The sequence below is a fragment of the Triplophysa rosa genome, linkage group LG24 (genome assembly GCF_024868665.1).
Source record: "Triplophysa rosa linkage group LG24, Trosa_1v2, whole genome shotgun sequence".
Taxonomy (NCBI): domain Eukaryota; kingdom Metazoa; phylum Chordata; class Actinopteri; order Cypriniformes; family Nemacheilidae; genus Triplophysa; species Triplophysa rosa.
The window spans coordinates 10,144,931-10,167,070 of NC_079913.1; the positions used below are offsets into that span (position 1 = coordinate 10,144,931).

General features: G+C 38.6%; 1 protein-coding gene across 11 annotated transcripts in view; it reads left to right on the top strand.

Moving 5' to 3' along the window:
* The window catches only part of nav3 (neuron navigator 3), a 280,821-nt gene extending 259,878 nt beyond the window's left edge, over positions 1-20,943 (top strand). For 4 of the 11 annotated variants that reach the window (XM_057323584.1, XM_057323574.1, XM_057323577.1 and 1 more), the window contains 19 exons: positions 55-132; positions 4,669-4,752; positions 6,273-6,384; positions 6,603-6,724; positions 9,077-9,100; positions 9,640-9,815; positions 10,900-11,053; positions 12,511-12,697; positions 13,723-13,817; positions 13,904-13,999; positions 14,094-14,262; positions 14,364-14,599; positions 15,507-15,664; positions 16,041-16,112; positions 16,285-16,481; positions 16,583-16,701; positions 16,790-16,993; positions 17,606-17,623; positions 18,141-20,943. In XM_057323584.1, coding sequence (XP_057179567.1) covers positions 55-132; positions 4,669-4,752; positions 6,273-6,384; positions 6,603-6,724; positions 9,077-9,100; positions 9,640-9,815; positions 10,900-11,053; positions 12,511-12,697; positions 13,723-13,817; positions 13,904-13,999; positions 14,094-14,262; positions 14,364-14,599; positions 15,507-15,664; positions 16,041-16,112; positions 16,285-16,481; positions 16,583-16,701; positions 16,790-16,993; positions 17,606-17,623; positions 18,141-18,260 — 2,421 coding nt within the window. In that variant the 3' untranslated portion in view covers positions 18,261-20,943. The remainder of the gene's footprint in view (positions 1-54; positions 133-4,668; positions 4,753-6,272; positions 6,385-6,602; positions 6,725-9,076; positions 9,101-9,639; positions 9,816-10,899; positions 11,054-12,510; positions 12,698-13,722; positions 13,818-13,903; positions 14,000-14,093; positions 14,263-14,363; positions 14,600-15,506; positions 15,665-16,040; positions 16,113-16,284; positions 16,482-16,582; positions 16,702-16,789; positions 16,994-17,605; positions 17,624-18,140) is intronic. The other 7 variants (XM_057323578.1, XM_057323581.1, XM_057323575.1 and 4 more) reach the window with 6 other exon arrangements.
* Positions 20,944-22,140: the final 1,197 nt, after the last annotated feature.

The window sequence follows — 22,140 nt, forward strand, 5'->3', positions numbered from 1 at the left end:
TCGGGGGCACAGCTCACAGAGGTTTGTAATGGGAAACTGCTTCTTTTCCAACAGCAAATCAGAAAACTACGCCGGGAACTGGACGCTTCACAGGAGAAAGTAGCGACCCTGACCTCTCAGCTGGCGGCCAATGTGAGTTTATATTTGCATTTAGTAGACACTTTTATCCAAGGCAAAACTGAAGAGTTTAGATGCTACATTAAAAACAAGCACACACACACATTGTATATAATACTTGTTGCATTACAATTTGAGTTGCACATTAAACCCAGTGGTATTCTGAAGAGATCGACTGTCTGTCTGTAAAGCAGTGTGTGTCCCTACTGTGTCGAACTGTGTCATATTAGATTTCTGTGCGAAAGAGCAAAGTGAGCCGGGTTTGGACCGGGCTGAGCTCTATTCACATTCCGTCTCAGGAGTGATGAAGACAGGTGTGATGAAGCCCTCAATGTCTGACAGTTTAATGAGGAGTGACAGCCGCCGTCTCTCCACCCGTCCTCCGTTGTGATTTGTGTTTGTCAGGAGTTGTTTTCGGGAGAGCGGCTCTGAACTAAGTCTATTCAAGTCATACAATAGTTGAGCGCTATGAAATGTCTACAGTACAGAACTACTGAGCCTCAAAACAACTTTTACAACTTTTGTGTTTCGGTTAAATCCCGGGGCTCCAAAACAATGCATGTATAATGACAGCCTGTGAAGATGAAATTGCACTTTTAGAAAACTTCTTGATTTAGCGCTCTTAAAGGGACAGTTCAACCAAAAATGAATATTCTATCATTTACTCACTTTTCAAACTTGTATAAATGTATCTGTTCTGTTGAACACAAAAGAAGATGTTTTAAAGAACGTGGAAACCAAACCGTTCTGGGGCACCATTGACTACCCTTGAGTATGTACGTCAATAGTGGCCCAGAATGGTTTGGTTCCGAACATTCTTCCAATTATGCTTCTTTAGTTCTTATTGTTTTCAGCAGAACAAATAAATGAATACAGGTCATTTTTAAGGACAGCATTATTTCTAAGCAGAACATTTCACTACAAGAAGCCGGTCTGGTGTTTTTTTAATACTGTGATATGCAGATATACATAATCGTAGGCATCTCTATATTAAAAAGGCTACTACAGTGTTCACTTCAATCTGCAACTATCTGCCCACCCTTGGATTAATCCCTTAATCTCATGGGTCCAAATACGCACCTGTCAGGCTGTGGAGTTCTGTAGTGTGTTAGTGGGTGTGCTATTGGTGTGAGAGAGATCGAGGATGGCTGTAGCGAACAGGGGTAGTACTCTAGCTGGGTCACTTTTCTGGCGGGAGCTAAACCACTATCCTGGGAAAGAAAAGTCAAAGAGCCAAAGTCCGTTTCCTCAGACCTCACAGCTAGAAGACTTCTGCATGTCTGCACAGCTGCACCTGGACGGCAGACAGGTGGGGTGATAACAGATAGCTTATAGCGTTTTTGTAGAACTTTTCTTGCTTTGAAATATAATTTGTGTACAGTAATTTATGTTTACTTAATGTAACCAATTGATCATGTGACACATTATTGCTTCAATTTTTACTCATTTATGATAAATAAAAAAACACGTCCACCTGGGGTTGGGCTGAATCCTTTCTGTTCAGTCTGTTTCACAATGGTTGTTCTTTGAAAGTTGTCTGGCACCTGTGTGTATGGTTTATGGTAATGCTGCCTGTTTCAGGTGTGCTTAACTGCGCTGAGGGACTTAGTGTGGACAGATTGTTGAAGAAATATAAATGGTTGATCAAACAGGGGACAGAACAGGGCAGGGCATGTTGTAAAAGTGTGTTTATAGAGGCATTCTGCTATTAGATGCAGTCAAGCATTTGGCATTTTGCCTCTTGGTGTTCGCTTGACTTCCCTTTCTGGCACATCTTTGAAATACCAGCAACCTCAGGAAATCTTCAGAGTACTTCTACTTGCTCATATACACTGCTGAAAAAATGAAAAGACCGTTCCAAATTTTCATTTCAAATCAGCATTTATAGATGTATTGTGGCCATTCCTGTCCAGTGTCTGTTGAATTTCAACCTCAGGAGTGACATTAAGTCATCCAACAGCAAAGTGAAAAACTGACAGCATAACAAGACACATGACAACTGTGATAAAAACCGAGGTTATGACATAAAAAAATCATGTTTGAACTTTTCCTAAATACATGTACACATATTACTGTTGTATTGCTTAAAAGTGAATATGAAAAAATACTGAGCATCTTTTGACCTGTTTCTCTAGTTTTAATTTTTTGCAAATAAATGCAAATATATTTCCATTTGAAATGTGGGAGAAATATTGTTAGTAGTTCACAGAATGAAACAAAAATGATCATTTTACCCAAATACATACCTGTAATTAGTCAATTCAGAAAAACTGTAATGGTGCTTTAATATGGTCTCTTAATTATTTCTGTGGCTATATATATATTATATAATATATAAAGCACACAATTCTCATATTCTTATTCTTATATTATAAAGTAATTTAAACTGTCTACTTTATCTATTAAACATCCAATAAAGTTTAAACATGACAAGTTTGACTGGAATAAAGGATATGTTGCAAGCAAGATTCAAACTCACATCTTCCGCATTAGCACCATAGGCCCAAAGTGTCAACTAAGCACAAAATTTTGTACGTTTGTATTACTCTTTATATTAAGTATTGTGTAAGTTGTCCAGCATTTTTCTTACAAACAATTCAGACGTTAAAGGATAAACTGAATTTTTCACTGCATATTGCCATAATATGTTTTTGAAGCATTATTTCCAAGAAAAAGAAACACGTGTGACTATGTGTATCCATGTTCTACCCAGGATTATTTCACATCAGAAGTCTTTCAGTGTAGCTGAGGTCAGTGTTAGAGACGTCTCCTCAACCAAGCCCCGGGGGCTATATATTCAGACCAGCCTTAGACATTGTGTCTCCTTTGAACTCCCTCTCAGTAGCTTAAACCTGAAACATGCTTCAAAGCTTCCAGTCATTGTTCAATAGTTCACTCCGCCTGGCGATGCGGTGGAGATCAGAGTTTCCCAGGAGAAACTGTCCAGAGGCTCAGACTGGGAGGATATGAGGAAATGTGATTCCATTTCCTCCCCAGATGCCCATAGCACGCTTGAAGTTTTTATACAGGGGATAACCCTCACAGGTCTGTAAATCCACACTGTGGAGATGACAGGTGTAGATCACAGCATACTTTGGTTTGTTTTACACCCACAGCACCAACACTATTGGTTTACACTAGGGCTGTTAAACGATTAATCGCGATTAATCGCATCCAGAATAAAAGTTTGTGTTTACATAATATATATCTGTGTACTGTGCATAATAATTTTGTATAATTTTGTAAACACAAACTTTTGTTCTGGATGCGATTAATCGCGATTAATCGTTTGACAGGTCTAGTTTACACAGTTTGTGTTGTTGAAAGCGAATCAGGAAATTCGAGCATGTTGGAATGAAATGGCATACTGATAATGTCATGCAAACAGCAGGTAAAACAGCAGATTGCATTTTATAAATGTTTCAAACAGCAGTATACTGCATAGTTGTGACATGAATATTGCATTGGGTTGTGAAATCAGTGTTTATCATCATGGGAATAAAATAGTTGGGCAATTCCAGCGTTATGGACGTGACATTTTGCGTTACGGACGTGACATAAAAATGCTCAGAGAATGAATTTGTTACGATTATATTGAACCATCTGTTTATATTTTACTGAACTCTTGTTGATAGAGTCTAAACATCAAAAAATGTCAGTCTATGAAAAAAATATATATTTATAAAAGGGAAATAAACATGCGTTATGGGTGTGACAAAAAAAGGACGCGGTTTTTGGGAGACGATAAACTTTGTAGGATTTCTGTAAAATAAAATGCACAATCCTGAAGCAATAATACCCAATGAATGGAGAAGGGATGCCTCTTTATAGAACATAAAATAGTTACTTTATATTAATTTTCATGTGTCCATTTATGAGGAATATGTAGCGTTATGGATGTGACAATCCTGAAAATGGCACTTACCTGACTATGAAAAATCATGCACTAAAAATGAAACAAATGCTTTACAAATTTGAAAAGAGATCTCACATGGGTATTTCAACCACCAAATGTTAAAATCTGTGCTGTTACCATAGTAAAAACCGCTGGTAAAAACTTAATTTTTCCGTGGCTAGGTTGACATTTTCGCGGAATTGCCCAGTTATATAACCATTTTTGATAGCCATAATTTTTTTTCAAATAATAATGCAGTACATAAATGTTAAAAACTATGATATTGCTTACATTTCATTCGGCACACTGGTAAGTGAAGTTGCTTGTGTTCCTTTGTGTTATAATGTATATGTGGCATAATGTATGTACATTATAATAATATTATAACATTATATAATGCATTTTAGGGTAGAATGGCAACTGTGCAGTGCAACACATCCATACTGCAAACTGCAGAAAGTAGTATGGTCGTTTGCGCTTCTGTCTTTATGTCTGTCTGTTTTTGTTATGTCCTTTTCTGAACAAACTCTGTTAACCTTAAAGAGTTTCAGTCTTTGAAGCGGTTTTGTCCTCAAATTCTAACTTGATTGCCCTGTGGATTTTCTGGAAACCTCTTATGGGAAACCCGTGTTGAACTCTTTGTGCGGATTTGACAGGCACACCTGGTGGCGGCGTTTGAAAAGAGTCTCACGAATATGACCTGTCGCCTGCAGAGTCTAACCATGACAGCAGAGCAAAAGGTGAGAAAAAGCACACGCAAACACATAGTGCAATAGATCTTTTGTCATGTTGCTTTTAAACCTAAAATAATATTTTTAGATGTTATACAGTATTTTTTAAAACCCTTTTGAGTTTTTCTGGGTAATACAACAGTATTTATTTACTGTATAGCTTAAAGAGTCACTATTACAATGTCCTTAAAATGACATTTCACGCAGTGTGTAATGTTCCTGTGTGTGGTGTGAGTCGACTCTGAATCACGCGAACGAGTCGTATCGTCGTTCTAATCTCAGTTCCGTGTCAGATTTGCGTCACTCGGTGTAATGCCCGCCTACGTTCCATTTGCGACACTGCGATGCTGTACGCGGTAGACCAATCACAGCAGACTAGACCATCTGACCAATCAGATCAGAGTAGGCTGACAGAAAGGAGGGATTAGACAGATGAATCGCCGAACTAATCATTTGAGAGTCAGTCAAGTAGTAAGGTAATACTGCCTATTATTAGAAAATGAAAGTGTTTTTACACCTTGCATGTACGCAAACTTGTTGTTGGACACTCCATAAACCAAAGTAGGACCCTAAAAAATCACAAAATATTTACTCTTTAACGTCTAACCTACCCATTTCAACTAAATGAAAGTAAATGGTCACCATGCCTGTCAATCAAGATTTTAAGTGAAAATGTTGACTAACTAAAACGCTGAGCTATCAAATGGCTTCAGAAGAATGTAGTTCTCTAGTCTAGTCTGTTTTAATGTGTCTAATTTTCTTTGGTGTTCCATAAAAAATGTATTCATGCAGGTTTAAAATGACGGGAAGTGGAGAGTAAATGTAAAATGAATGTACATTTATTAGCTAAACCAAGTTCGTTGAACCACCCATCACCAAAAAAAGGCATCATGTACTGTAAATGTAACCTTCATCTTAAAATGTGAAACTGTTCTCTTAATTTGCACAAAGTGCCCTCACAGACCTAATGAGTTCCTGCAGCCGGTAATCCCTTTTGAATAAGCCATTAGAGATTACAAAGAGACGTCTTTGTTAAGAAGAAACCAACTTTCAATCAAAGCAGAAACCCTATCGCAGACTCCTCAGCGGCTTTGGGAGTCCTGAGCTTTAGATTTGACCGTGGCCATAAAAAGAGGGGTGAGCCTTCATCACATGCTTGGTTCCTCGGCTCAGCAGGGCGCTTATCTCCACATGTGCTGTTTTGGCAGAAAACATCTGATAGTGGAAAACGACAGCTGGTGAAATGAGAGTTTGCGTTTTTGCATACAAAAGAGTTCGCTGTGTGAGAGACAAAGTAACAAAGTGCCATGTGGTTCACTTCCCGGCTTGTGATTCTGAAGTAACGCTGATGTGATATTTTAATTGGTAGGGATTTACACAAACCCTTAAATATGTCACTCCCCCACAATTTAAATAAGATAAAAACTTATGTCGGGCAACCACATAAAATACGCTGGCAACCAGAAATGCACCCAAAGGAAAGTGGCGTGTGCATTTACAGTATATTCATAAAACTGTGTGTGTCGTAGGAGTCCGAACTGGCGGAGTTGAGAGAGACCATCGAGGCATTGAAAGCTCAGAACACGGATGCTCAGACCGCCATTCAGGTGGCCCTCAACGGCCCTGATCACGTCCATAAAGGTGCCGCTCTTGTCATGCAACATTTCCTCTTCTTTATGTTAATGACTCTCTCAACTTTACATTCATTAACGCGCTCTTTAATGAAATACCGCCTGGTAATGAAGTGCATTGCTTTCATTCATTCTCAAAAATAACCCGGCTCTTTAAATGATTCATGCAAACATGTGCATCACATATTGGTTGTGTGTGACGTGTGTGTGTTTGTGTGTGTGCTGCAGATCTGAGGATCCGTCGACAGCACTCTTCAGACAGCATGTCCAGTATTAACAGTGCAGCCAGCCACTCCAGCATGGGCAGCGCCAAAGACGCAGATGACAAGAAGAAGAAGAAGAAAAGCTGGGTGAGGCTTCAACACACTTACATCATGATGCTTGTCCACGCTCAGAATGATGACTATAATGAAAGAGCACTTTTAAAAACCAGGTTTGTTGTCTGGTATACCAGTCCTGGGAAATGTTCCAAGGCTATTCATGAGAAGAGGATTTGGGCATGGTGTTTTGAAATACATTACACGTATTCCTCTAGATGACACTTTTATCCAAAGGAAATTGGAAATATGAGCAAGAGCAATAAATCCATGGTGAAAGCTAAGGCTGCACGATATTGAAGAACCCATATGCGATAACTTCCTAAATAATGCAATATACAACACAATATGCAATAGAATGATGTTTCAAGTTTGTAAAATCAATATAAACTATATTAAAATATATATAAAACTGAGAATTACACAGCCAACATAAATATTTCACATTCTTTCTTGATCTGTTGATCATCTTCCACATCGGAGCGCACACATGGCACTAACATTTGCATACCAGTCATCTACATCAGAATCAACATTGACCTAAAACTTTGACTATACATTACATAGATTTTTGCGATCCAGTTCATTTAAGTTATTGCAATATCTACATTTGTGATATTTCAATAACTTTACTATATTAGAGAAAAACCTAACACTAGAGAAAACCTAGGAAAAGGACCTAAAATATTTAGTTTTGTTTTCTGAAAGAAAATACTGTATAAAATCACATTTAGGTCTGAAACATGCAAAAAAAATCTGCCAGTGAACTTGAAAAAAAAATTATTATTTTTTGCTTGTTTTACGCATACAGTTTCTTTATTTTTATTTTCTTTCAAAAACATGATTTTATATCTTAAGTTACTTTTCCTGTCAAGTAAATGTTTTTATTTATTTATTTATGTATTTTACATATTTTTAGAGAGGGTAAAAAAAACTCAGAATTACAACTTCTTTTGACACCTTGACTAACATTATAAGTGTATGTTATGGTAAAAAGTGATGCAAAAATGCCCGTTTTATAGTATCAAATTCTGTTTTTAACATACCGCAGTGTTTTTTCTTCAAGTCATCATTTTAGTAGTGGCATCTCTCCTCTCTAATCAAGGGGAAAAAAAGACACGTACACATACAACACAAACACTTCTGTCATTTCACACCCTTCCGGCTGCCTCCCCCTCTTTCACGCCCTATCTCACACTTTCGCTGTCTCTCACTTCTGCACCACACCACCAGGGCAAGGACAGAGGACACAAGGTGAATATAACACACCCTAAAACTCTACTGCATGCCCGTATGAAGGATCCAACCTGCTCGTACCATTCTCCCCTAGTGCTGTTTGGACAAACCCCTACACTTACTACTCACCCTGTTGTTCAGTCCTTTCCCTTTAGGAAAACGATCTACTTTGAGTAATGATCTCATTAAAAACGCTGTTTCGCACGAGTTTCAGTCATTACGGGTGGTATATTTATGCTATTAGGCCTGTTTTACTTCCAGTCATCTACTCCAGTTCACTTCTTGTTATTTCGCATCTTTATTATCTCTCAACACTACTGGGCTGTTGTTTATTGTAATTTAGAGAGTGAACTAAGTGAAAAGCACTCGAGGTAAACAGCTGTGAGAAATAACATTGGCAGGGTGTGCGGTGGTTATTGCTACATTTCCTCGAGCTGGCCCGGACGCTTGTAATGAGAGAGGAGCTTAAACCCAGCTCATAAATACAAATCACATCTTTATTTATGTGGCCATTAATTATTCATCTGCATAATTTGAGCCAGTGAGGTCCGTTCATCTCAAGAAGAGGAAAGAAGAGAGGGATCGAGAAATAATGCATTTCCAGTGGGGTTACTATAGTTACTTTAACTATAAGGAGAACTTTTCAGAACAGTTTTAGGAACAGTCACACATAGCTTTTTTATTTATGAATTATGTGTCATAATATGTCACCAAGGTAACATTATTTAAAAAAAATGTATAATGTCATGGAGTTAGTTCCAACTATTTTATATTCAAGTATAATATATTTTTTCTTTTGTTAATAAAAGTATGAATAGATTTTTTCCTGACATAAACACTTCTTTGCTATGGCCGCAGTGAAAATTGGAAAATCAATTATAAATATGACACAAATTTATCATCCCTCATCTGGATACGCTGCTCCCAATAAAGTATAAGAAAATGGACTTTCTGTCTAATGCTATTACGTCTGTAAAATTATTCATTTCCACTCCGCCAAACACGGTGAAAGACCTTCACAAACCTCCACGATTCCTCACCCAGATCTAATCTAATAAACACTGAATAAATGATGCTGCAGTGTATGAATATTCTGGTCCAGAGATGAAGGTCTCATCAATGGTAACAGTGAGTGTGTTTTGTCTTCAGGTGGCTGATTCCATCCCTGCCCAGGTCAGTGTTTCCAAATCCTGCATCAGTGCGTCGGATTGTCTCTGATAACCCCCCTCACCCACTGCCCCCCTAATATTAAGCTTTACCATAGAAACGTGTGCATGATACCAGCATTCCCAAATCCCGATGACTGCCAGTATGTTTCTGCTGTTTACTAATGGCCAAATCTGCTTGAATAACAAAGTGGTGAGATAAAGAGATGTGATGTGCCGATCAACGTTGTTACCTTGTTTTTAATGAGCATTTTTGAACAAAACCAATCAACAGTTGCCACAATTGCAGTCAATGGCATCCAAACCCTACTCTCTTCAGTATTATTAATGACAGATGTTATGAAGTTACTAAAAATCCTTTTTGAATAAAAACATATTACACACAATGCATAAGACATCACATAGTACATTTTCTAAAACAAGCTATTCGTCTTTTTAACGTACTGTGTAATTCTTGCCTGACCACAAAATGGTTTGAATTGAATGGTTAGAGGATTGCTGCTCATCTTATTACATGCGTGGTTGTTCTGTGGTTTTCTCTTACAGTTGCGAAGCTCCTTCAAGCAGGCCTTCGGCAAGAAAAAGACCAGCAAGCCCCAATCACCCCATGACGAAATCGAGGAAATGACCGACTCCTCCCTCCCCTCCTCACCCATACTACAACACACCAACAGACAGACCAGCACCACCCAACCACTCCGATCATCACCGTCCACCACAGAGTGAGTACACGCACACGCACACACACATAAACCCCATTACCCTTATGATGAAAGTGACCCCCGACACGCTTTTAATTTTGTCTCAGGCTTCGTGAATTCTTGCAGAAGTCTTGCATCTTTTATTTCACCTCTTTCTTTAATCACACATGTATTCTGTCCATGTCCGTCAATCTTGTGTGTGTCTTTAGAAAGTGTTCTTGCGATAGCAAGTCCTCCCCCCTTTGGATGCCAAAGAAAAAGTCAAACGGTCATGTGGTCTACAAGCACAGATCTCGGTAACAGGCACAGTGTGGCATGCTGGGAAGGGTTGAGAGTGTGCAGTGATACTTCAAAGCTGTTCTCATTAACAAGATTTCTTTCCCCGTGTTTGAGTTATATGCACTTTGTGTGATCCTTTAAAGACAATAAAATCTGAGCAGCAGTGAGTGTAAAACTTAACTTTACCGTACAGTTACAAAAACCGAGAGATTGTTACATGACGATTTTATTTCGATTATTTAGTTGCTCTAACTATACTCATTCCCTGCCTGTGCTTGAAAATGACCAACATGAAGAATTCCCACATCGTGATGGTTAATTCTGCATTCCATACAATTCGGAAAGACGGATTTTCCACCTACCTACTGTAAAAGTGCAATAAAAAGACTCCTGCAGGTGTATGATGACATCATTAGAGACATCTAGTTGGAATATCCTACATCCGATGTTGAATAGAGTACAGAATATGTCCCACACGCAAATAAATCACAACGTCTAGAGTGTGAAATCTGCTTAACCTTTCAGAAGTGTTTTTGTTATTATTTTTCTGTAGAAAATGTTCTTTTCAACCCAGCGTTAGGGTCAAAAAATGGACAAACCCACCAGTTGGGTTAAACTAACACAGCAAATGGTTTATGTCCACCCAAAGATGGGTTAAAACAACCCAGCATTTTGGGATGAAACAACCAAACATAGATGAATTTATAACCCAACGGTTGGGTTTGTCCACTTTTGACCCAACGCTGGGTTGAAAATAACCCAACATTTTTTAATGTGTAACACTTTTGTGACCCCCACCCTCTTATTATGGTGTGTGTTTGTGCAGATTGTGTGAATGCACAGAGGCCGAAGCCGAGATTATCCTACAGCTGAAGAACGAGCTGAGAGAGAAGGAGCTAAAGCTCACGGATATCAGACTGGAGGCGTTAAGCTCGGCCCACCACCTCGACCAGATACGAGAGGCCATGAACCGCATGCAGGTACACAAACGCACACGCACACATACAGTATACCTGCCAACTCACAACATTTTTACAAGAGATATATTGCATAGAGCCTCTTAAATGCTGATTCGGTGTCTAGGCGCAATGCAGGGATGTATGGGGCTGCAAGGAAATCTCTGTGGCTTTCAAGTACATTTTGTACATGATCATCATGCGCATTATTCTTACAAATAGCAAACCGTTAAAAACATACTGCTATTTTCTATTTATTATGAAAAGCATTTCAATGTACAGTGTCTAAAAGCGTAAAATTATATTTGTACCTGCAAGAAATAACACTAAAAGACAACTGAGACAAATTAAGAAAAGAAAATATTTGATATTATACACTATTTGGCCAGGAATCAACTAGAACAACATTTGTGGCATCGACCATGTTAATTCATTGAGCAAAAGGTCAGATCTTTGTAAAACTGTCGAAGCATGCTGGGATAACATGGATCATCAGCTTTTGCACAAAATTGAGGAGCAGAAACCTGATAGTCGTGTTTAGCTCAGCGCATGTGCGCGTGTGTTAAGACTGATGGGGGTCAGGAAAAAGTCTTGCCAGTAAACATTTATATGGCATTGTTGGTTGCTAAAGAGGGGTCGAGTGATTCGGATCAGAAAAACAGTTGTTAAAAGGCCACAACTTCTGCAGATGCCAAGATAAAACAAGCCAGCCAAGAGTTGACCTTACTCTTGAAATTTGTGTCCGAGCTTCATAGCACCGATTTGCAGAGGCAGGCGCACAGATTAATCTACAGATTAACAAAATCCTTCGACTAACTTCTCACAGTCATTAAATGTGTTAGAAACAGCTCTTAGACAAACCTAATAATCCTCTCAACATGTTACTAATGAGTGATTAAGTTTATAGAGTAAGTTGAGGCTGAAAAAGCTTGGCGAATGTTTTAAGTGTGCGCGAAATTGTAGTCTAAAACCAAAATGAGTGGATTGTTGGCTTTATCAAATGTTTTTTAGTTAGTCACATTGTATTGTAAAAATAATATATACAGTATGATTATTTATTACACGACTCTCTGGAAAACTTGATTCTGATTGGTCAGTCACAACATTTCAAGGTTTGTTGCCTCCCGATAACAACTCAAATGAATAACACATCGCTCATCTGTTTACTGTGAGTCATATTAACCGGTTCTTCTCTTATCTTTAATGTGTCACTCCACTGTCTCTTTTCTCATACCTTGTGTTTAAATTTGTTACAAACGAGTTATTAAAATCAATATTTTGTATCCAGTTTAATAAGCCAGATAATGTACATTCAGCCAGTTGTCGTCTCAAAATAAGATACAAGATTAATTTTGCACCTCAATGTACACTATCACTTATATAATGTATCATTTTATGTCTTTTAAGAAGTTAGGTAAACTAATACATAATTCTGTTGACTGTTGCTCTAGTATTTACATTGCCTGTTGTCTTCCATACAGAATGAGATTGAGATGCTAAAGGCAGAGAATGACCGACTCAAATCCAGCGGCAACACCACGCCCGCTGCCACACCTGCTAAAACTGCCCGCCCTCCTTCCGAAACCTCCAGCACCTCCTCCTCATCCTCACGCCAATCTCTGGGGCTGTCGTTCAACAACCTCAACATCAGCGACACCATTATATCAGGTCAGGCTTTGCCTCATGGATCGAATGCTATTTGAGTAACACACTTTTTACACTAGAGTGCTGCAGGGATGACATATTTTTGTAGGCCAACCCGGAAGTTAGCGCCGTGCTTGTTCTCTCATCCAAAAGCCTATGGATTATGCCCAGACTTCTGACACAAACATGAACAGATATTTAGAGGTTTTTTCAGACCTTATTTTCAGGCGTGTAACTAAAAACCCATTCAAGACACCCATTAATGTTGGTGCTAAAATGCTAACTCACCTTTCGGGTTCCGTTTTACATAAAACTTTATGTAAGTCGAAAGCAAACATAATACACTCTTCGACTGCATCTTTTTAGCCCAAGATTTCATTCAGACGTACAGTACGAAGCACAGTATAGATTTGCATATGGTTGTATATTGATGATTCTGGGGTGGCGTTAGCTAAAGCTCCGTCATGAGGAGGACCATTTCACAGCTGTGCCTAAAGAGAATAAACGCAGTGAAGAGTGAAATGGCTTCTTTTCTTTAAGGGAAGATTTGGGCTTCCGGCCATGTCTCAAGTCCGCGCGGCCTCGTCTGTGCAGCGGCTAATTAAAACCAGTGAGTTGGGAGTTCTCTCTCGGGACGTTGGACTGTTTAATTGATGGAGAGATGTGCGGAGAAGTGCTCGAGCGTGGGCGGATGTGAGGGCGGAGGGACGTTATCACTCCTCTGCAGAACGCCGTGCCAAACGAATACAAAGCATCCCTCTACAGTGCGCATCAAAGCTGTACTCCTCCACTAACAGCCTTCTTCATGTATTCAAAGCCCTGTTAAAACCAAACAGCTCAACCTCGCTGACAACAAAGCTTTAAGCGCTCGCCGTTTAGCCGCACTCAAAGCTGAACATTGCTGTCTTCGTTTGCCGAGTCACATGTTAGAGTTGAAAAGGTTCACGTCCCCCTCAGTCAATGACTCATAAGAACTCGCGATGAGTCTTTTAAGGCGTTCAAGGTTTGAATTTATGACGCGAGTGTAACTTTTGCTTTTGTGTGCACAGATCTATTGGATGATGGCTATGAAGGGAACCTACGCAAAGAGGGCAGGAGCGTCCGTATAGTGGTGACCATCATCAGCGACTCCAACAAGACCAAGGTGACTGTTGTTTGAATATTTTGATCTAAGTGCATAAATATAATGCAATTTAAAAGTAAAATGCTAATTTCCACCCATCATTTAAGGCTTTGCAGAAGAAAGAGTATCTGATCGGCTCTATCGGTGTCAGTGGGAAGACAAAGTGGGATGTGTTGGATGGCGTAATCCGACGTCTGTTCAAGGTACCACTTCATAACCAGCCTCTTACGAAATGATTTATTTACACTTCAACCACTATCCCTAATGTATATGTGTGTCTCAAAATTTTGCGTTTAGGAGTATGTGTTCCGCGTAGACCCATTGACCAGCCTGGGCTTGAACTCGGATAGTATAGTGTGCTACAGAATGGGGGAGGTGGTCCGATCTCACACCTCTGAGGTGCCTGAGCTTTTGCCCTGTGGGTACCTAGTGGGCGACAACAATGTCATCACAGTGAGCCTCAAAGGTCAGGAACCTCAATAGGTTCTTTAGGTCCCTTAATAACATATGTCAAGAGCACACATCGTATAAAAGGGATTTCCAATAAATGCTTTTGTTTTCATGTAGGTGTGAAAGAAGGTAGTATTGATGATTTGGTGTTTGACACACTGATTCCTAAACCCATCATTCAACGCTATTTAAACCTGCTGATGGAGCACCGCCGAATTATCCTCTCCGGCCCCAGTGGAACTGGCAAATCCTACCTAGCCACCAAACTAGCTCACTATATCATCTCCAAGACTGGAAGAGAGGTGACAGACACTAACCTGGCCAGCTTCAACGTAGACCAAAAATCCAGCAAGGTACATATATTTCTGCATATAACATAAAGTTACCTTACATGACATGTTAGCATCATGTTGGAACATAATTACAAGTTATTGAATTGTAATGTCTGTTAAAGGAAAAGTTCACCTTCAAAATGAAAATTCTGTCTTTAATTACACGCCCTAATGTCATTTCAAACCTGTATGACTTTCTTTCTTCTGCAGAACACAAAAGAAGATATTTTTTAAAATGTTGGTAACAGAAAACCGGTGGTCCCCATTCACTTGCATAGAAGTCAATGGGGACCAAGGGTTTTTGGTTACCAACATTTTTCTAAATATCTTCTTTTGTGTTTTGCAGAAGAAAGAAAATCACACAGGTCTTAAATGACAACAGGGTGAGTAAATGATGACAGAATTTACTCAATTTTTCATTTTGAAGGTGAATTATTCCTAACAGTCTGCTCACACTGTACTTGAAATTGCAAGTTGAAAACTTTTTATTTTATAAAAGTTGACTTGACGATTACAGATAATTTAATTTTAATTCGCACTGATCCAACAAACACTAGCACACACGCACAAAAAAATAGTATTATCAAGGTAAATTAACAAACTGATTAAATCTGACTGTCAGCAATGTGGTGTTGCCATAGAAACCAATCATTTTCAAGTCTGAGGTTAAACCGCTCCAAGTAGAATCTTAGCATTGTCATCCCATAATTACAGCAATTCCAACACAACCTGAACGCAGCATTAAGTTAAGATCGATCAAGTTCAGTGTTCAAAATAAAATCCCAATATAAATTGCCATGGTTACTAAACAGGATGCTGAGTTTACCGTTGAACAAAATTTACCTTTATCCAAAGATCATTCCTTACTAAAACGCGCGTGTCACTGTCTTCATGTCTAACCCTTTGTGTGTTTTGTGTTTGTTAAAAGCAGGATCTTCGACAGTACCTCTCGAGCCTGGCCGAGCAGTGTAACACAGAGAAGAGCGAGACCGAGCTGCCCACTGTAGTCATCCTGGATAACCTCCATCACATTGGCTCCCTCAGTGATATTTTCAATGGATTCCTCAACTGCAAATATCACAAATGGTGATGATCACAATTAATATAAAACATTTGAGAAATGCCATTGTGTTCTATTCCTAGAGAGTTACCTTCTAATACTGTATCCAGCTTTAACGTCAGCATTGCATGTTTACTTTATGACTAAGCCAATCCCAGAATGCACTGCAACAAGTTCATTAGAATTGAGAGGAATGCCAATTATAAATATGGAAACATGGAAATGGCATACATTATATTGTACTGGACTAAATGCATTATAAAAATCCATCATGCACTTTGCCTAAAGAGCTTTTCGTGCGGTGCCTGGGAGTGACTGTTAAAGTAATGTGTCTTTTGTTTACCTTTTATATGATGTTAAGACGCCCTGTATTCAAAAATTATTGCAATTTGTCTCCTACAGCCCTTATGTCATAGGAACTATGAATCAGGGTGTTTCCTCATCTCCAAATCTGGAGCTGCATCACAACTTCAGGTATTGTGCTAAAACATTTTGCATGTCACATAAATATAAACAACAAACAGCATTCTATGGTTGTTGTTATGCATTCTCGTCACAAGGGGGCTGTCAGTGATCATATTTTGCAGTTCTGTTTCTCATACGCCACGCACGCACCACTTTTTTTTTTCAATTGTTAACCCCTCAGGTGGGTGCTGTGTGCCAATCACACCGAGCCGGTGAAGGGCTTCCTGGGCCGTTTCCTGAGAAGAAAACTGATCGAGACTGAGATCGATAAGAACATGCGCAGCAACGACCTCATCAAAATCATCGACTGGATTCCTAAAACATGGCAACACCTCAATACCTTCCTGGAGGCTCACAGCTCCTCAGATGTCACCATCGGTAATGGCTAGAGGCTTTCAAACACATACAAGCCAATTAACACATTTGATTAGGTTTTTCTGTCGGACAAGAGGTGAGATATCTAATCATGTCGCTTCTAGGTCCTCGGTTGTTCCTGTCCTGTCCAATGGATGCGGACGGTTCGCGTGTGTGGTTTACTGATCTGTGGAACTACTCTCTGGTGCCGTATCTACTGGAAGCAGTAAGAGAAGGGCTACAGGTACATATGCAACCAGTTATAGCTAACTCACACTTTTTTTTCCTGTAATCGACAATATGTTTCTTATCTGTTTGGCTCATTGCTTTAGCTGTATGGTAAGAGGGCGGCATGGGAAGACCCTTCCAAATGGGTGATTGACACCTACCCCTGGAGCTCCGCCTCCCTGCAGCACGAAGGCCAATCACTTCTGCAGCTAAGGCCGGAGGATGTGGGATACGACGGCTACATCTCCTCTAAAGACGGTGCCGCCTCCAAACAAGTATCTCAGAGCGATACAGAGGGAGACCCACTGGTAGATATCCCCCTTATAATGCATAGCTTATATATTATAGGACATGTTTTCTAGACTAGACTAGAATCTGCCCAAGAGCAGCAAGGTGAAACATGGGCAATATTTCGGAAGGGTAAACTAGTGGGCAGTTTTGGGGTTGGCTATTTGGATCTGTATATTGAATAATAAGTGGCGTTGGTGTAAATGTTTCATTTACAAAATAGCAAACATGACAAATAACTTCTTCGTTTTTATCTAATTAGTCTATGATGAATAAAGACACACACAAGATAACCGAGAATGCCTAGAATGGATATGTGTTTGTTTTTAGCTTGTGTTAATACCCCCTGTCCTATTTCTATGTCTCCATCTTATACACAAATGCACTGTCATAAATATCCTCTAGGTGGCACTACTAACATTAAAACTTCTTCGTTTCAATTTTTGTCAATATTATTATGGAATTTATCAATAAAAACTCACAATTTATACATAGACACGTTTGTCTAAAAAGCTACCATTAAACCAATAAGATTCATAAGAAACTACGGTTGTGTAAATATTAAGAATGAGCATTGTCAAATGTGCACTGTCTCATCTTGCTGTCTCTCGTTTCTGCTTTTCTGAGAACAGACGTTCAGAGATTATAAGGTGACAGAACTGCTGTTGTTTGTTTAAATATCAGTGAATAGTTTTACCTACTGTAGTTCAGTCTGATGGCTGGTTGTGTTTATAGACAAAATGATTTGAATGTTGTTTCCCTCTGTCATATCTTTGTGTGATTGTGAGTTACATATTTTTCGGTTTGTGTTTGTTCTAGTTTGTGTCTTTTACTCTCATTTTATATGTACATGTCCGCTATCTTAAGCTACCGTGTTTCATAGTTTAACTGTGAATCAATATAATGGATGTTGCCTCCCTTTTGTAAATTACAATTAGGTTTTCTTGAGTTTTGTGTCTGTGTGGTTGTGAATATAACTAGTATAGTTGTCTTTAGTGTAATACTGTATGTTCTGGACGGTTGCATGTTTTTCCTGTTTGTTTAACACCCACCAGTGTTGGGAAAGTTTACGTTATTGCGTATTATAGACACACAATATAAATAAACTACGATGCAGAGTAGCGTCTCCAGCCATGCTAACTTCTATTTCTTTTTTTTCCACATCAGATGAACATGCTAATGAGGCTACAGGAAGCTGCTAACTACTCCAGTGCCCAAAGCTGTGACAGCGACAGTGCCAGTCACCACGACGACCTGCTGGACTCCTCACTGGAGTCTGCCCTCTAAGCACCGCCCCATTAGAAGAGGAATTCTTCTGATTGGTTAAAAACAGAGCAAAAGGTCCACAGGGACTTGTGAGAAAATCCAATGACAGGCCTGCTGAGAGATTTCATACCTCTAGTGGTAAAATGATGCAGCGTCCAGGATACGAATGAGATAAGGTGCTGATGGCACACACGAAACACTGGAGCGTGTGTGTGCTTATTACATAACGTAAAAAACAACTGGAATTGAAATCTGTCGGGTTTTGGAGATGCAACCCATCTGAAATATGTTTACAGAGGCAGGTGTCTATTTTAAATTCACTGAGGTGCAAAAAACTAAAGGGCAACATTCTGAATTCTGACCTCGGTCAACCTCGGTGCTGCAGTGGTGCCAAAACCAAGTCTGGTTTACACTCGTCTCGCCAGCGGCACTCATGAAACGCCTCTAATCAACAAGCACAAAGGTGCATCGTGTCATTACCGCTACTGTGACGTCATATGCAGATTTGCAGATCTCCACCAATCGATTCACTGCCAAGCGTATAGTGACCTACGGCACTCCTACACCACAGAATGCAGCTTAGTCTTTCGTTCCAACCCGCGGCTGTGCTTGCAGTTCCCTCTTTCTGCTGGTATCGCTTGTTGGAGAGTGTACCGGCTTTGTCAAAAAGGCCAGAAAATGGTGCTTTCTCGCTGCCTTAAATGTGCTGAGCTCTAAAGACATTTAAACGTGGTGCCACTGTCTTTTCGGAGAAACGATGGTGTAGGACAGAACTTTACCATCAACATTTTCCAATGAATGCCACGTCCACATATTTTATTTTTGTTACAATTAGCGTGCTATTGTAAAACACCATTATAAAACAGTCCAAATGTATAAAGAATAAAAAACGATATCTTTATGTAATCCCAGCTGAGCTGGGATTCAATGGAATTGAGAGCACAAAGCCGACCCTTCGCTTCGCTGGCATGCCGTTTTTACTTCGCTATATGTGCGTGTGCGCACGGAGACTGTCGATTTCCTCCGCTGTGCATCAGCTGTTGTGTGGTCGAATTTCACTCATCCTTTTTTTTCCCGTTTGCTATGTGGGTTTTGCACAGTTGAAAAGGTGATTGTAAATATCCAAGTCTTGCACAGCCTCTTAAAGATGCACTCTGCTCAGTCGGTATTCCGTTTCCTCTCCTCTAGGCTAGCATTACGCTCTTGTGAATTACGAAAGAAAAAAGCAAACCAGCAACCCGTCCGAACCTTGTATGTCTTGTAACTGGTTATTATTACGAAGCTCTAAACTGTACAGTGAAGTGTTTTTCAATTTCAGAAAACTTTAGTGACAATTTACTGTTCAAGGGCGCAAAATCATCCAAACTGGTTCTATCAAAGGCATCAGATCCCAACTGTATGTAAGCTTCAGTACACTGTTACAATTCCTATTTTGCTGTTTCTAGATACAGTGGTCACAATAAGTATATGGACACTTAGGCCACACTTCGTTGCATTATATAACAAAATATCAAAGCAAGTGGCAAATGGCATGAAATAAGTTTAGCTTTTACAATTATATAGATAAATACTGTTAAAAATAAACACAAACAAGTATTTGCACTTAATTTATGGATTAATATGTCCATAGTTAACATATGTGGTTATTCTGCTAGAACACATGTGTAACTTTAAAGCAGATGTTAAACAATCCACTATAACTTTTGAATTGCCATTGTTGTAGTCGGTTGCGTAAATAAATCAGAAAAGTTAGTTTTGAGAAAAGCATTTGTTTGCACATGCCACTTGGTTTGACATTATGCAATTTAATGCAATGACATTTGTATGTTTTATAGCATGGCTTAAATGTCAAAATACTGTAAACTCCTTCTGATTTTACAAAAAGGTTTACTCATTTTACTGTGAAAGAATATTATTTAAGAATATGTTAAGAGTTTGCACATGTTTACAACAACTGAATCTCTGATACCTTGTTTTACACGGTCAGTAGGTACAATATATAACACACAGTACAAGGTGCTACAGTCGAACTCATCGGAAAGTTTGCGAATACATTTGATCAAGTCCAGACCCTCCGACTGACCATCACATTACACAAAGTAACACATTCTAAACTGCCACTATGGTTGTAAACTTTTTTTTGCACCATTCTGTTGATTCAGGAAAGTTTTTCTTTTTTTTCCTTCAGCACGACAACGGTGCTACATATGTAACTTTTAAACTCTGTGCCTGATGCTTTGCTTGTCAACCTCTGGTCCTGTTCAGTGTGAAATGAACAAAAACTCCATTTATAAGAAGTGCAGTAAAGATTTGAAACTGCCTATCTGTCCCTAACCTCAAAACACACAGAATTAGTGATTGTCCTTGGTACATTTGTTTTCTTTTTTTATTTCCTTTTTGAAATTGTATTGATCTTGTTATGGCAAACGCATCTCTCTGTGAGCGCATAACATTTAACTACTTTCAAAATGTTTCTTTTCATGTGGAACATTTGTTGGTAGATGTTTTATATTTTGTACATTTGTAAGTAACATATCATGTAAATAGAAAGAGACCACAATTTAAATCATCTGGGGGATTTTGTAGTCTTTGTAAAGCCCTAATAAATGGTATTTGGTGTCACCTAACCATTGAGTGTTGGTTCATTATTTATATATTTTTAAGTTAAATCATTTTAATATGCTATGTTTTTATTATATATATTTGTCATATTCTGTCTGTTATTACTTTTAAATTAAATTCTGTTAATAAATAATTCACTCATGAATCTCATTTTGCCCTTTTGTGGTTATGAAGGGTATTGCAGCACTACGATGAGACTTTTTTACAGACTAAACTGATAACATACCTTATGTCCAAATCCAAATAAAACATACTTCATTGAATTAGGCATCATCATGCATTACAGATTATTTTACCCAAACAATAATAGAGCTAAAGAATTAATAGGTGAAACTATTTTTACCCACATTTTACAATAGCACTGCAAATTCTATAGTTTAGAGATGGAGGTGTTGCCTTTTGTTTTTAAAAGTCTAGGTTCAGATCCCACTGCTTGTACTGTACCATTAAACATATAAGCATTTGGATCTGACCTTGTTTTATATGTTTCTTTAAAAAACAAATACAATAGAACTATTACATGCCATATAAAACAATAAATTCAGCTTCAGATTCTCCTGCTTATTTGCTTCCTTAAAGATCAGGTATCACACGCAGTTTCTGCCAATCTCATTTTAATCTTGAGTACCTATACAGTAGTATTGGATACGTCATATCTTCGAAGAGTGTTTAGTTTGATCACATTAATAAAAGATAGATACAGCTGTAAGATTATTTCCGGAAAAACACAAGCTGCTGGAGGCTGGCAGTGGGACGGAACTACAGCACGAGCACACAACACATCATCACATTAATCCCTTCGTGTTTTTTACATTATGCACGTAAAAAACACCGATTGCCAATGAAACACAGACATATGACTTAGTTTCACTTACCGTGTACGGTTCATGTCCGACATCTTTTAGCACTGGGTCTGTGCCATCTATCAGTTTCATACGATCTCCAAATCCAGCGTTATATCCACCGTTTATAGAACATCCATCACTGAAATGCAGTGAACAAACAAACACACCTCAAACTTTTTTTTTATTGAATATTTGCTTAGAAAGTACATAACAGAAAAAAGATCATAAACAACAGCCAGGGGGTTGAAGGATGACCAAATAGTGCACACAACAAGATATACTGTAAAAATAATAAAAATTAGCAAAGAAGAAAACAAACAACAACAAAATAATAATAATAATAATAATTACAGAAATAATAATAATAAAAAATACAAAATAAATCTTAATAATAAATAAATAAAAAACATAGCTGAAATAAAAACACCAAAAAG